The sequence below is a fragment of the Panthera leo genome, chromosome A3 (genome assembly GCF_018350215.1).
Source record: "Panthera leo isolate Ple1 chromosome A3, P.leo_Ple1_pat1.1, whole genome shotgun sequence".
Classification (NCBI taxonomy): Eukaryota; Metazoa; Chordata; class Mammalia; order Carnivora; family Felidae; genus Panthera; species Panthera leo.
In genome coordinates this window covers 44,088,333-44,104,357 of record NC_056681.1, presented here as the reverse complement: position 1 = coordinate 44,104,357, position 16,025 = coordinate 44,088,333, and the positions used below count along the sequence as shown (strand labels likewise).

At 47.4% G+C, this 16,025-nt stretch overlaps 1 protein-coding gene across 4 annotated transcripts in view; it reads right to left on the bottom strand.

Annotated features, from left to right (window-relative positions):
• The window catches only part of SLC24A3 (solute carrier family 24 member 3), a 500,862-nt gene that overhangs the window by 432,887 nt on the left and 51,950 nt on the right, over positions 1-16,025 (bottom strand). For all 4 annotated transcript variants that reach the window (XM_042931727.1, XM_042931724.1, XM_042931726.1 and 1 more), the window contains exon 2: positions 5,640-5,768. In XM_042931727.1, the coding sequence (XP_042787661.1) occupies positions 5,640-5,768 (129 nt within the window). The remainder of the gene's footprint in view (positions 1-5,639; positions 5,769-16,025) is intronic.

Below are 16,025 nucleotides of genomic sequence, written 5' to 3'. Positions count from 1 at the left end.
AACATATAGTGTGTAATACTAGTTTCAGGTGTACAATATAGTGATTCAACACTTCTATACAACACCTGGGGCCCATCATGACAAGTGCCCTCCTTAATCCCCATCACCTACTTCACCCATCCCCCCACCCACCTGCTTAGACCAACTGGCCTTGATGTTATGGTTTAAAGTCAAAAAACAGTAGGACCCTGGGGCACCTGGGTGGCTCAGTCGGGTAAGCATTCAACTTTGACTCAGGTCATGATCTCACGACTCAGGAGTTCAAGCCCCATGTCAGGCTCTGTGCTGACAGCTCAGAGCTTCAAGCCTGTTTCCCTCCCCTGCTCACACTGTCTCTCTCTCAAAAATAAACATTAAAAAAAATTTTAAAGGAAACAGTAGGACCCCAACACTTAACTTTGTCTGTGACCTGCGGCCTGAACTAGTCTGTGTTGCCTGTCAATCTGGGGCCATACTCACCCCTTGTATTTATTCCATATTGCTTCCCTTTTATGGACCTCTGACTTCCCTCCTCTATTACAATTCACATTTGGCTCTCAGATCATGTAGTTTCTGGCCATTTCAGTAGACCCCTGATTCAGTAAACCCTCCTGGCATGCCCCATAGGTACCTACAACACAGGCCTGGGGTGTCTTTCCCATCTTCAGGGACCTTAGACCCAATTAAGCCAGGCAGAGAGAGGGAGATGAGCCCTGTATCAAAAGAACATCCGGTGATCTCAGAACGAAGCCCATGCCAAAGGCTATCATTTTAAATAGCTTCTTTCTTCCAAAGTTTATTTGAAGGAGGCACTCAGGAAAAGCTTATTTCCTTAAAACATCAAAGACCTAAAAACCAAAAGATGACAGATTCTTCTGGAGACAGACTGCAAAGTGTATAAATAAAAATCTGCAAAGTGCACAAATAAAAATGACAAAGAGTTCATTTCTGCCACAGTTGTCCACCACTCTCAATATTACATTTAGCTAACTTAATTTTCCATGGATAAAATTTATTCAAAGTTAAATTTCACTTAATAGGTCATCTGAGTAAACAGTTTCAAGTGTTATTTGCCAAAAAACAATATGTTTCCAGGCTCTAGATGAAATCGGCAGTGTCAGTGTTTAAGAAAACAACCTTAAAAATTCACAGAGGACTGGAATAATTGCAGAAAAATTGGAGCCAGAGCTTAGTCGTTTTCATGCAGTTCTGAAGGTAAAAACAAAATTACCAATTTCCACCAAAATCATGTCTTGGAGTAGCGGGGGGGGGGGGGCGGATAATGCCATTTAAAAATAAATTCCAAAATATTGCAAAAAAATGCATCTTTAAAGTGGCAGCTGTCATATGAAAACTGTGCCATCTCTGTGCTGTCACACCAACCAAAGAGAGCGCTGACACTGTAACAGGCACCCTGCATCCTGGTCTTTCCCTGGGCAGTGTTCTGGGTACAGGGTTTCCAGAGGAAGGAAGAAGGAGAGGGACAGGGAGAGGGGGCAGGAGAGGGGTAGAGGAGAAGAGGAAAGGGGAATGAGGGTCAAAGGAGGGGGTATGACAAGCAATTCTGCAAATGCAAAGAAGTTATTCAGGGCAGTGGAGCAGGGCAGCTTGGGCTGGAAGTTTTCATGAATCTCTCGTCTTGAAACTTCATGCAACTATTGGATCTGTACAGTGGAAGGGATAGAAAGGATAAACTAGTTGCAGATCTATTTCATAGATAAGGAAACTGACATCTGAGAAAGCAAACTAGCCCCATATCCTGAACAGAGACTATAAGGTCATTCCATCTCCAAACTCTGAACCTACTTACTCTAATGGCACCTGAGGCTAAGGGTTCCAAGAACACAGTCTGAGAAGCCCAGTGACATCACAAATTCTGCTAGATGTACTTTATGACAACAGCCAAATTAACTCCTGCCTGTGACCCTGGCACCATTACTCACTTGGCCATGGCAAATGCTGGCACCCCAAACACTCAGGTCCCCGAGTAAATAAGTGCCCCTCTGAGCACAGAGGGAACCCCAATGCATCATCTTTGGAAGTACATTCTCGCTCCGTGGACATCATAACAAAGAGGAAGGAAAGCTGGTCCAGAAACACAGGGCTCACTTCCTAGCCCTACATTTAAGGCTTTTGAGAGCAGGGTGCCTGGGTGGCTCAGTAGGTTAAGCGGCTGACTTTGACTCAGGTCATGATCTCATGGTTTTTGAGTCCGAGCCCCACGTCGGGCTCTGTGCTGACAGCTCAGAGCCTGCTTTGGATTCTGTGTTTCCCTCTTTCTCTGTCCCTCCCCTGCTCGTGTTCTCTCTCTCAAAAAAATAAATAAACATTAAAAAAAATTTTTTTAAGACTCTTGAGAGCAGACACTAAGCATTCAACCAGTGCATGCAATATTCTCTGCATACAGGGCTACTCTGACCTCTTAAGGAAACCAGGGCAACTGGGCCTTGGCTCACTCTAGCTCAGTCCTCCCCTCCCATAGTGAGTTAGAGACAGAGAAGATGAAAACTACTAAATTTTCCAAACCAGGATCTTATGAGTGCTTTAGCTCATAAAGCATTTTCATGCATTTTTGCATGAAATACCTGTTCCATCAAGACTGAGAAGCAGACCTCCAACAGCATTCTGGAAAGAGCACCAAGGCTACTGGGGGGCATGTGTGTCCGTGGTCATGGTTTGGCCACGTTCTTGTAGAAACAGAGCATTCCTCAGAGGCGCTGTGCTCATTACCATGGCAAGATCTTTCAAGCTTGTCTGTATTAGAAGATGGTGCTAGGACATCTCAGCCCCACTGGCTGACTGCTCGGACTTGGGCCACCTGAGGCAACAGCCTGTTGACAGAACCAGATGGACCGTATGTGCCCATTCCTGTGAGGAGTGGCTGGAGAAGGTAGTTCCATGACCCACTTGTAATGGAGGGATGGTTGCCCCCAGCAGAGAGTGAGAAATACACGAGTGAGCTCCCACTACAGAACTACCACCACACACAGGGCACTAAGCTGTTCTTATTACTTCATTACCAATTCTCACAGCAGTCATGAAAGGTCAGAATGATTATCTCCATTTCTCAGAGAAGCAGACAGATGCTTAGAAAGCCTATTTCTCCCAAAGCCCAGAGCTTCTAAGCTGGGATTCAAATGAGGTTGAGTAGGACTCCAAAACCCAGGAAGAGATTGAGCTCTCAAATCTACATGTCCACTTTATCTCCTTGAGGTGCTTCCAATTAAGCCCGGAAGACGAGGAGATGTTCAAAAACAAATGGAAGTTCTAGATCTGCCTGTCCAATAGAACTTTCTGTGGTGATGGAAATATGTTATGATCTGTGCTCTCCAATACGGTAGCCACAAGCCACACTCAGCTATTGGGTATTTGACATGTAGCTAGTGCAGCTGAGAATCTGAATTTTTAATGTATTTAATTTGAATTTAAGTCACCACTGAGTGTCCATATTGGACAGCACAGTTAGAGACATTCTGTAGCGGAAATATTCAGCAAACAGAATGGTCACCGCAGGCTTGGTGAAGAACGGAGGCTCCAGGCAGGCCCTTGATGTATCAGGACTTAAAAAGATCCCTCCTTGTTTCAGGAATGACCACTTTCCCTGTAAATTTGGCTCGGAGTCAAGGGCTCCGAAAATCAAGCCCAGTTCCCATAGCACACAAATGAAGAAATCGAGAATATTCCTTTTGGGTCTTTATTCTTTCTGGACTGCCTCTAAGCAGCATTATGAGCTCTTGTTCAGTCCTCCTGCTGCCCTCTAGAAGCCCTTCCTTCTCTCTCCCCCTATGCCCTCCTTGCCAACACCAGCAGGTGCTGGGCTTGTGCTCTTTTTAAAAACCTGGGCATGTTTTCTACCTGGAACTGAGTCATTTCCTCTCTTGCAATGCCTTTTAATGTGTTTATTCTTCTACACATGCCACTCTGAGAAAGACACTTCTTGACACAGTGAGCATACTCTATGCCACTCACAGAGACAAAACCACCTCCCTCAACACACATCCCTCAACAGGGAACAGAAGCCCTCCATCACCACTGGCCCAGAGCATGGTGGCTGAACCCAACCTGGAGCCAGTCACTGTATTATGTGACTCCATTCTTTCCTATACCAAAGGTGACGACTGGCCTCCATAATGCTGTATTTCCTGTCTTGACATCCCAACCACCATCAGCCTCTTAGCTCCAGAAAGATGTTGAAAAATGCTTGGCTACAATGCCAGATCAGTAACCAGGGTTCTTGGCACATCTCTCTACAAACGGCTCTACAAAGGCTCTGTCTGCTGCGTGTGGCACTCGAACCCGTCACATCCATTTTCACTTCTAGCTCACATAGCAACTATGTGCTTCACTAACCTTCAAGAGTGTTCCTTCAGAGCATTTAATAATAGCCATGGTGACCCTTGAATTTTCCAGCTTGAGGAATATAGATTATGTAGTGCTGAGGGCTATTGTGGGTTTTTTTGGGGGGGGAGAGGGGGTGGCTGGTAATCTATTTTTAATTCCTTCCTGCTCTGCTTGGAAAGTGACTGTTAAAATTCTCAGTATGGTGGTGAAGGACACCCCTACCCACCTTCCCAAAAAAGAGCAGGCACACAACTTCACAGAACACCTTCTGTTCTCAAAGGTCTAAGGTTCTTTGGGCTGCACTGAAGACTGTTTATATCTTTCCAGCATGACACTAAAAATAAGACTGGTTTTTGGATGTGGGATCAACATTTGGTTGAGCTCCTGAACCCTCAGAGGGGGCACACATGGGGCCCATGTCCCCATCAAGCAAAGAAAAGAGGTCCCAGAGAGTTGAGAAGTCCAAGTCAGGATTGGCAAAGAAGAGCTGCAGGCCTAATACATCCCCATGCCTGTTTTGTACAGTCTGCGAGCTAAGAATGGTTTTTAAATGTGTAAAGGGTTATAAAAGGGTATTTTAAAAAGCAAAAACTTTAGACACGGTATATGGCCTACAAAGACTGAAATATTTACTGTCTGGCCATTTGTCAGACAAGTTTGCTGACCCCTGGTCGGAACTAGCAAGGACCTCAACCACCTAGAGGGTGCTTGCCATTTCCTGAGATTCGGTGAGCTGAGTTCTGACAATTCCAAGTCCCCCTCACTCACGTTGTGTTTGTTTTCCTTTTACGTTCAGTAACACTGGAAATAGAATGTTCCATATCTTTCTGAGGAAAAACACAACAGGTATCAAATATAATAGCTTATAAATGAATATTCACTTCTTCCAAAAAGACCAACAACATAGGTAAGGATCTGGTTCAATCTCAGTGTCTTTATTGTGACATAAAGAAGGCTCCTGCTTAAAAACCAGCCAGAGAGAATTCCAGGGATCAAAGCAATGATGACCACAGAACATCCTCACTCATCCTGTTCCAGACTTAGTTTCCCACTTGAGAGCACCAGAGTCCACCTTTGATATCAGCATCACTGATGGTGACTTACCTTGTCGCCCATGCCCTAGAAAAAGAATACAGAGGTAGAATCACAGCTGAATGGTCCCGGGATCTCACCTTTCAGTTTCTTAGATGCCTGCTCTAAATGTCCCTAAGAACGTCTGGATTCGAACTCAAAGGGAAAAAAGCATGGCATCCAGCCCTTCCTCAGACACAACCAGAAAAAATGGCAGCCACTGCCCACAGCAAAGCTGTTACTATTACCTGGTTCAGTGCAGTTCTTGCTGCTCCGGAGTCCTGCATCTTCTGAAGTCAGAGTATCGTTCACCTGCATTAACTTCCTCCCCACCGTCCATTGTCTGTCTTCCCCTAGGAGGTCCATGAAGTCGAGGTCTGGAGAGAAAAAGGTTACCACACATCATTAACAGTCGGGTTTTAGCCTTTACCAATGCTGCATGTCCAGTGTCTTGATCAGCTATCATTTGCTCACTGATGAGCCTATACACCCCACCCTGGCCCTTATTGTACTTCATCCATGCTGCCTCTAACTGCCTGTGGGCTTCCTCTAGTGGCTGGATCCTGCTGGGCCCAAGAGAGGCAGCCCTCAGCCACTAACCAGTAGGGAGTGTATAACTAACTACCTCACCGCTCCAATGGGATGACTATTAGGTATGTATTCTTTCTCAACTGGGAATATGCTCCAGTTTTCTACAGTGTAACTCTGCTGATAAAGCACAATTTATTAACTGCTGTCCTTCCTTGCCTTAATTCCTCACTCCCAGTAACATGCTGATAATGTTTAACAACCAACTCTCCAGGGAAAGAAAGGTCCTGTTTTATAGCCATTGGCCAATTTCCGTAGTGTAAATATTCTCATCATGGCCAATTTCAACACGACCAACATGACGTCACTGAACACAGATTTGAAAAGAGATGGGTACAATTCAGTTCTTAAGTCAGCATGACTGTCTCTATCCCACCAGCATCTACTCCCCTACCAGTATTTCCTTGAGCCACTTCTCAAATAAAGCTACTGCAACTGAACACTTCCCCAGGATCTGCTTCTGGAGGGTTGTCCAAGATAGGGCACCATGTCGATGTCCCCAGGGTCTAGGCCAGTGAATACACAGATGAAAGCACAGATGTGAAAACAGTGAACCACTGAATGCGTGATGGGATGAGCAGGCTAATAGTGTTGAGGCCTCCAGCCGACATGACTATAGGAACCAACGTGCCAGGAGAAAGGATGGATGATGAAGGGCACATCAGAGGGGAGAATGGAGCACGTTTTGTTAAAGACTTGTTGAGCTTGAAGTGTCTGTGGAACATGGAAAGGGAGGTAAGCTGCCTGTATGCATGTGGGTGGGGATACCTCAGGGGAAAGAGCTAAGCAACAGAGAGCATCTAGAGAGTCATAAGCAAACAGGGAAGAGTATGAGACATGATGTCTGGGGCCTTCTGGAAGGGGGAGGGAAGAGAAGGGAAGGGAAGGGAAGGGAAGGGAAGGGAAGGGAAGGGAAGGGAAGGGAAGGGAAGGGAAGGGAAGGGAGAAGAGAAGAGAAGAGAAGAGAAGAAGTTATGGAGAACTCAACATTGTTTCAGAGTGCAAGGAAAGTAAAAGAATTCAGCAATGAATCATGAAAGGAAAGAGGAAGGGGAATGGTATAAAGCAAGGTCAGCAGAAAGGGAATTTCAAGAGTGGCCAATGCCTTGACCACTATGGACAATTCAAGTAAGACAAAGGCAAAGACACACCAGAGCTGGACATCAGAGAGCCACTGGAAGGTGGAAACATCAAGCAAAGATGGTCTTTCTGGTGGCTTAGCACTAAAGAAAGATGTGGCATGAGGCAATGGCCACCTCTTAAGTGTCCAGAGTTGCTGTGGTCAGAAAATGGATCTAAGTACAAGATAAGGATCATGGGTCATGTGGTGTTCATGAAAGGCCACAGGGTACATCCCACCCAGCCACATCAGTATGGTGTTCTGAAATGATCAATGAAGAGCTAGGTCATCATACCCATTCCTCTATTTCCATGGTGATTTTAGTTGCCCAAATGATTTCACCTTCATTACTGAATTTGAACCTCACAACACCACTTAGGAAAGAAAGAGGGAGCAAGGATATTGTCCACTTTGTCCATTGTTGCCTCTCTAACACCCAATCACTCCTGGTTCTGAGGAGATGCTCGGTATATGTGTTGAAATAACCATTACCACTTTGAATATGGATAAAGTAAGACTCATGGAAGTTTCTGGAAATCGCAATGCTTGTAGGCATCTCACCTAAGCCACAGGACACACATAATACCAACAGCTCATGCACTGAGATCTTCCTCAAATGGAATCTGCTCTCAAATTTAAAATTATCAAGATATCTCATTATGACTTATGCATATTAGTCAGAACAGCCACTAGGCATATTCACATAAAAAATGTACAATGTGGAGCCAAACTAGAATAAACAATAAGTTTAGATTCTGAAATGCAAAAGCGTACATGGAGGCCACAGATATTAGTTTAGTCAAAACTGAGAGAGCAATACCAAAGATAATTCAAGGTGAAAGCAAGACATTTGTGTACTCTGGTTAATCTCAACAGTTAATTCTTAGGATTAAGAATGGTGAGATGCAGAGAAAAATATTTTCAAAAACTCATAAAGAAACAAGGTCAGTGGTCTGAAAATCCAACAATCAACCCTGAAATGTGAATATAGCACCATATTGTCACAAATGATCTAAAAGTGTGGAGAAAGACATCCCATTTGCCTCAGGCTGGGTTTCCACACAAGCAGCCCAAGACGAGGATTTGAACGCTCGTGTTTTCTCTGGGGGATGGAGATGATCCCAGGAAGCACCTGGGGGGAACAGGGACATGGGACAGGTAAGAGGAGCCAGCCAACAAAGGGTACGCTTCAAGCCAATTGCCAAAATGAGTAAACTAAAGCTTGGCTCCCCTGGAAAGCTCTGGGGGTCAGGGCAGACAGGTATCTCAGACACTCAAGGGGTGAGGAAGTTTAGGTATGTATCCACCCATTCCTGATCTGCCATTGGTTGAAGGCTATTTCCAGGGGACATGAATTCCCTGGCATTTCTAACCTGCCACATGGGTGTCCAAGGTGGGCTCTAGTGTCCAGAAGAAGACCTTAGACAATGAGAGGGAGGTGCTGAAAGTTAAGCAGTGCCAGTGTGCACTGAAGAGGTAAGAACAAAGAGATATGGGCAGGGCAACAATGGCATCTTCCAGTCTGCATGAGATCCAAAGATAGAGTGGTGCTAGGGACAAACAGATTGGCCATTCTGCTGTTTCATAATCTGGGTCAAAGAAAAGTATTTTGTGGTACTACAATCCTAATGTTTAGGAAAACTCCAAAGATTTGCAAAGAAGCAAGTGTCCCTTCCAATGACTTCCAAAGTTATTTCTTAGGCCAAGTTTCCATGGTTCTGTAATTCTGAAAGAAAAGCTGATACCAATTAAGAGATATAAAAATAAAGCCAGCTATTGTAGCAGAAAATTAGAGGATTTTTTTTTTACATAATGATTCAATATCTTCAGGCATTAGAGACTATTAAGGCAGCACCTCTGGATTCCAAAACCTACAAATTTTTATCTCAACAAAAATATATTTGACCACTAACCACTGATCGACCAATACAGACACCAGAGTCTGAGAAAATCAGAGAGACGAAAGTAAGCACTGCATTCACTCACTCTCCATGGAGAACCAAGTGTGACAATATTATACCCCATTCCATTTGTCCTCATGAAATCCTGGTGAGGTAGGAAAGGGCAGTTGGTGCTGGGGTCGACTTGCCTTGGGAGTTAATATGTCAGGGTAGAAGAGATTTTCCTAAAATCAGAACCTATCCATAGCCAGCCACATCAACTACCATTTAATAGTTATTATGGCTTCCACTTATTGAGGGTCTATTATGCACGAAGAACTTTCTATTCCATCCATGTTTCATCTTACTTAACAAGTCTTATTTTTAACTATTAGCTTGATTTGCAAATAAGGAAGCCAAAGCACAAAAAGGTTGAAAGACTCTCCCAGGGTCACAAGCAAGGAGGAGTCGAAGGGGGATCTGAACCCAGGCCTAGTGACCCAATGGCCACATTCTTGGTAGATCCCTGGAGAGGATGAAATCCATCTGGTATTCAGCTACGGCAAGGTAGATCAACAATGCAGCCTGCACCTTATAAGAGGTTAGGGGTGAAAATAGTCTCACTAAACCGCCTTCCAGGAAGGTTGTTTCCTCAGAAACAATTAGGAACAGCAATGGGGCACACACAGCATGAAACGATCACAAACTGAAAATAGTTCCAAAAACCCTAGTGAACACATGATGCTCTGCCCAGTGTGTTTTTCTTACAGACTAAGCCGGTCCCATCGGTCATGACATGGAGGGCTCTATTCTCGGATTTAGGAGGAGGGACAGAGGGTGGGCCACGGGGAGGACACAGGGGATTGGGAGCAGCACCCACAGTTGGTTTCTCACTGCTCTCCCTTCACTCATCTCCAGCTTCCTTAGACTTCACTGCTAGGGCAGAGGCTGCTCCACAAAGCTACACTTGAGCAATGTCAACAAAAACACTTGGCGCCTGTCCACCGCATTCTTGGCTCCTCATCTGCCAGGGCCTAGAAGTTGCATGTTGGCCTAATTAGTCAGGGGGTGGAGGGCGGGGGGCGTGTGAGGAGGGAGGCAGATGGCTCACATGTCATATGTCACCAGCAGAGGCAGCATGTATGACTGCAGGCTCTGAGAAGGGGGGACAGGAGGGGGCCATGGAGATAGCGTGGGATGCCTGCTGAAAGGGGAAGAAGTTCTCAATCCGAGGCTCAAGCCACATGCACTAAGGAAGGAAAGAAGTGGAGGCTGGGTGCCAAGTTTCCATTACAGAGCTGTGTGCTCACCCTCTCCTGCTCTCACCAACCCCCCTCTGTCTTTCTCTGTCTTCCCCCACCCCTTCTTCCTTCTGGGACTGGGGCTGGGAGAACCCAAGGTTTTCTGACACCAAGAATGGGTTTCCTTGGGTGCCCCAGATCCCGGCCTTCACTCTAAGATTAACACACTTTCTCTTGTGTGTCCCCTTGTCCCACAGGGTTTCCACCCTTCCCAAATACTGGCCCCAGGCCCCTCAGAGGGGTGTGGCTGTCTGCTCTCTGAGACACAGGGACAAGCAGCAGATGGGCATGTCTGCTGCAACAGCATCATGACCATCCTGCATGCCCCTTGCCTATGCACCAAGCCACTCCATGCTCTCACAGGGCATTTCCGCTGTCTTACTGCTGTTGCTGATGGGGCTAAGTGGCCAAGCCAGAATCAAGCCCAGATCTGACTCCAAAGCCCAGGTATGAGCATTCCACCTTTCCCAGAGCTCCAGGAGCCCAGGGGACTTGGCCTCCAGGGGTCAGCACATTCACTTTGAGAGGCCATGTTAAGTCTCCCCTCCCCCAAAACTGGAATACTGCATTTCTTCTTGAAACTGGGATGGAGGGAGCCACCACTCTGAAACACCCAGAGGATCAGGGCAATAGCCCCTCATTTGCAGATGGGGAAACAGAGTCTCAGAATGCCTAATGCAACAATGAAGAAATAATATACAGAAACTCACTTAAGAGAACAAGAGACGGAGCCGATGACCACAGGGACTGTCTCTGGCTCTCTAGGCTGGCTCAGCGCTCCTCACCAAGGCTATAAATACCCCACCCTGAAGTTTACACAGCTGTCTCCACTCTCTGCGCCCGGGTCTTCACCTCGGGGTCGGAGGTCAGGTTTGCATAAGCCCGCAGCCAGCAGACCGCCTTCTGCAGACTTGGTGAACAGGGGTGCATCCGCCCACCCCCAGCAGCACCCTCCACCCCTAGAGTCTCTTGAGAGTGAGCCTGGTGCTTCTCACCCTCTGTGAGTAAAGAGGCAGCAAGGGAGGCTCTGGCTTTCTGCACGTGGATTTTCACATGGATTTTCCAGCTGAAAGAGAGTGTCTCTGCACTGTTCTTGGTCCTTGGAAAGGAACACACACTGTGGAGAGGTTGCGAGCTCTCCAAAACCACCAGGAGAGGAAGAAGCCAGAGGCTGAATGAGCTGTACACTGGGTCTTCTCCATTGCCTCAAAGCTTCCAGAAAAGACAGAGAAGGGCAGATCCAGAGACCTCGCCGCTGCGGGGAGGCCACACATTCTGCTTAAATGTCTCTCCAGCTGCTCACACGTGCTGTCCGGTGGGTGGGGGACTCTTAGAACCCAGTGGGCTGAGTCAAGTTCTCCCCTCTCCTGCACTCCATCTACGTACAGCATTCATAGACTGCTGTTTTCACACTGAATTTGAACCTTCTAGCACTGAGGCACGATACCTCTTCAAGAGGAAAGTTGAAAGTTGAAGGCTTTTGGTCCCTCCAAAAGGCCTCCCTTCCACTCCAAGGTCAAAGGTAATCCTGAACCACCTGCCCCACTGAGGCAGGCACTTCTGCTGATGCCCAGTCTCCTGACGGTCTCCCCTCCTTCACAGAGTGGTTGCTTAGCTGCAGCATGGGCACCTCCTGGGGAGCTAGCTGGAAACACAGATCTCAGGCCGAGGAGAGCTAGAAGCTCTCATGGGGCACACTGGAGCCTGAGCCACTGCTCCCATGTCCTGGAGGCAGTCCTCCCAGCACAACACACACAAGGGGGCTGCAGGGCACAGAGAACTGGTCCCTACCCACCCCTGCTAGACCGAGGCGTGCAGGAAAGCAAGAACCTTGGGTGGCAAAAAGAAGGCAGGGAGCACACAGCTTGGTGGGGCTTCAGGCCATGCCATGGTGGTCAATCGTGTCCTGCATCAGAATGACTGGTCTCACTGCCCACCCACAGGAGGGAAAAAGGAGGGCCTAGCTATCTCTCTACTCCCCTACAAAGTCTCCGCTACTGCTGCATCTCGCCTTCCTGACATCAACCCCTACACAGCCAGCCCCAGCCCACTCACTCCCCCCAGGCTCACAGAAGCTGGCTGAGCCCCTGCAAGAGTGCAGGCAGTCCCTTGCCCCAAGGCCCTCAACCCAAAGGCATGAGCCAAGCGTCCAAACTGGCCCCAAATACAGACTCTGCCGTGGCAAAAGAAGGCAAGTCTGGTTGTGAGACTCTGAGCCTCTCACAGCTTCCAGAAGGAAGCCCTTCCTCCAGGCAGCCTTCCCTGATCTTCCAGGACCTCTTCCACCACAAGCTCCCAGAGAAGGAGCTTCTCCTCCTTTAGAGCACATATCAAAGACAGAATCATAACCTGTCTTTATTGCTCCTTCCCACCCCCAACCCGTATACAAGCTCCAGGCATACCCAGCCTGTTTGCATGTCTTCACTGTGTCTGCCTGGCCTGGAACTCAGAAGATGCTGGACAGCCACCGTGTCCTAGTGTTTCACTCAAGCCACCATATGGGTGGGCCTACAGTACTCAGCAAATCCCCAGGAAAGATCCCCGGGGGATTCTATATCATCCCTCAGGGGTCATGCCCCTCGACTAGGGGGTCATGTTTAAATGACAGGCTGGGAATCTTAGTGGCAAATCTGAACCAGAATTCAGGTTTTCCAGGTTCATGGACAAAACTGTTCGCGTTACAGCCTTGCCACTCAAAGTGGTCCTGGCACCAGCCACATCAGCATCACCTGGGAGCTTGCTAGAAATGCAAGATCCAGGGCCCACCTCAGACCCACAATGCATGAGATGCTGCATTTATACAGTGGCTTGGGCCCCTGGGTAGCTCAGTCGGTTAAGCATCTGACTTCGGCTCAGGTCATGATCTCATGGTTTGTGGGTTTGAGCCCCACGTCAGGCTCTGAGCTGACAGCTCAGAGCCTGGAGCCTGCTTCGGATTCTGTATCTCCCTCTCTCTCTGCCCCCGACCTGCTTGTGCATTCTCTCTTGCCCGCTCGCTCTCTCTCTCAAATAAACATTTTAAAAATTAAATAAATAAAATAAACAGGTGGCTCACATGCACCATCTCCTCCTATTTTGTTCGCAAATGTTGTTGTGTGCCTGTGCAACAGTACAGTTCCCACCTCTGAAGTCTGAGGTGCAGGGACCCCTCAACATCCTCAAAGACCAGAAAGGCCTCTCACAGAACACCTCATGAGCCCCGGCCAGAGATGATGCTTTGGCCCCCACAGTGCTGTCCATTCAGCCTGAGACACTTGCTCCCATGTCTGCCTCCCCAGATCCATTTTCCGATTCCTCTGAAAGGCTTGAAAGACCTGGCCCTGGGCGCCTGGTTTCAGAGCTTTCTCTTTTCAAAACAGCTCCATCTTCTTTCACTGCCTTACTAAATAAAGCAAGCGGGTTTATTCCAAGGACCCCAGGGCTTGTGGTCATAGGAATTCACTATCTAGGGCATTTGGTGACTTGGGATCCTAGCTCCAGCTCTGTAACTAGCTCCGGGCTGCTGGAGAAGCTGAGTCACTTTATCTGAGTTGCTGCATCTGAGAATTGAAAGGCATGAATGATCCGACCTCTAAAGTCCCTTGAGCTTGGATATTTTTTCAAGATTTTATTTTTTAAGCAATCTCTACACCCAATGTGGGGCTTGAACTCACAACCCCGAGATCAAGAGCCACACAATTCCACTGAGTATGGAGCCAGCCAGGCACCCCAAGTTTAGATCTTTTTAAATCTAGGGTAGAGTCATCTGACTGAAGGTCAACAGGGTCTCATGGTACATCTATCTCCATCCTTCAAAGTCAAGCACTCCAGGAAGATGGGCCACATGACTTATTGAAGAGTGGGAAGAAAATACTAGAACCTCCACATCTTTATCACATGACAGTCCCCAAACTTCCCTGGCCTTTATCCTCACCATGCTTATGGGTGCACTGCCAAACAGAGGGCTCTTTCTTTTCTCTGCACAAATGTCTTTCATCCTGCCACAAACACAGAGCCTCCCAATGGCTTCTATGAACCAAACTAATAAAGCTATGAGAGCACCAGGCAATTGTATGGGAATTAAGATGGCTTCGGGGCATAAAGGGTTCAAGTATAGGCTGCAAGGGATGAAAGCTGGCCACTGATAGTGGTGAGAGAGAGTCTGTATCCAGCCTCCAAATACCCTGCCAACCTGGGCCAGATGACGGCTAGACGTTGGCCCAATCAAACAAACAAAAGCTTCAAATGTCCAATGCTTTAGATGGTAATGCAGTGTCTACCATGTTGGGAGGTGCCCTGGTTTGGGTTCTCCAAATGCTGAGTCTGAGACAAAGACTTGGGTGCAAGTAGTTTACTCTGAAGGTGATCCCAGGTAAGAGGAGTGAGGGAGAGTGGAACGCAAGACAAGGAAAAGGACACGAGATACATAAAGACTCACTATGGAAGTTGCTTCTGTTGGCAACTAGGGCACAAACCCCCTGGAAGCTCAGAGATGTATCCAGGATGCCTACCTAAATGAAGAGGGCCATGGTTCCTATAGCCCACTAGTTGAGGGTTGCCCAGGAGCATGAACCCCCCAAATTCTGGGCTGCACTTTTGAGTGTACCAAACCAGCTCCTACCTACTGGGAAAGACGCTGGGCTATGCTTGAGGGCCACTGCAACTTTTAAAAGTCTGAACTCACACCAAACTGCCCACCACGGCTGCAGCCAGAACCCCAGAAGAGCTGAGGGGTGTCTCAGGGGACATCAAATGATGTCAGCTACCAAAGGTAACCTTGGCCTCATCTTGGAAAGAATGCCTCTTAAAGCAAGTAGGAAGATAGAGCCACAGATGTGTATATTTTCCGATAAAGTTTTCCTTTTCTTCTCTCTTCTCTCACCAGGGAACCTGACGCCAGAACTAAAATATCCTCTTGATGTTTCACAATGAGAAGGACAGGGCCAAAGAGAGGACAGGCAGTGCAGTTTTCATTTAAGCACAAAGCCACTTGGTTCTTCTCACTTTTTCCTACTCTTTGGCCCACCACTTGCCACTTTCCAAGCTGGAAACTGAAGCCAGCCATCAGAGAGAAACAAGGTTGAGTGGAAAGAAAGATAGGATCCATTCCCTCTCAGGTTTCAGTCCCAAGTCCGAGATCCAGCACCAGGAAAGGGAAGATGGGAAGAAAGTATGTGAATGGTCAGACCAGGATAAGTTGACACGTATAGGACCTTTCAGGCCACCACCTGCTACATGAGCAATGGGCAGGACTGCTTCTCACCTTCCAGCCAGAGAGCAACATGTCCCTTGCCCCAGTGAAACCTCTGCCAAGGGTACTTCTATGAATTTGGTATTTACCTAAATGAGGCTTTGTTTATTTTCTAGAGTCCTGACAAAAGCAGGCTGTCAATAACTTCCCGTTGAGAAGAATCGCTGAAAACTACAACCAAGATTCAGTAATTAGGATCGGTCATGTGACTCTTCATCGTGCTCTGTGCAGTTTGCTCCATGCATGCCTGTCTATGCCCTTCCCTCCAGCCCATGCTCTCTCTCCCAAAGCCACATTAGGCCCTTCCATCCCAAATGCTGAAAGAGACCCTGTCCATCACAGCTACGAGCAGCAGTCAAGGTCAGTAAGCCCTTTGACAAGGCGTCAGAAAGAAATCAAGAAAAGAAAGGGCCTCTTCCATTGCTTCTGAAAGTGAAGGAAGTAGGAAACAAGAGGCAGGAGGGCAACAGGAGGGCAACAAAAGGACACACATACACGCACAGACTGAGAAGCAG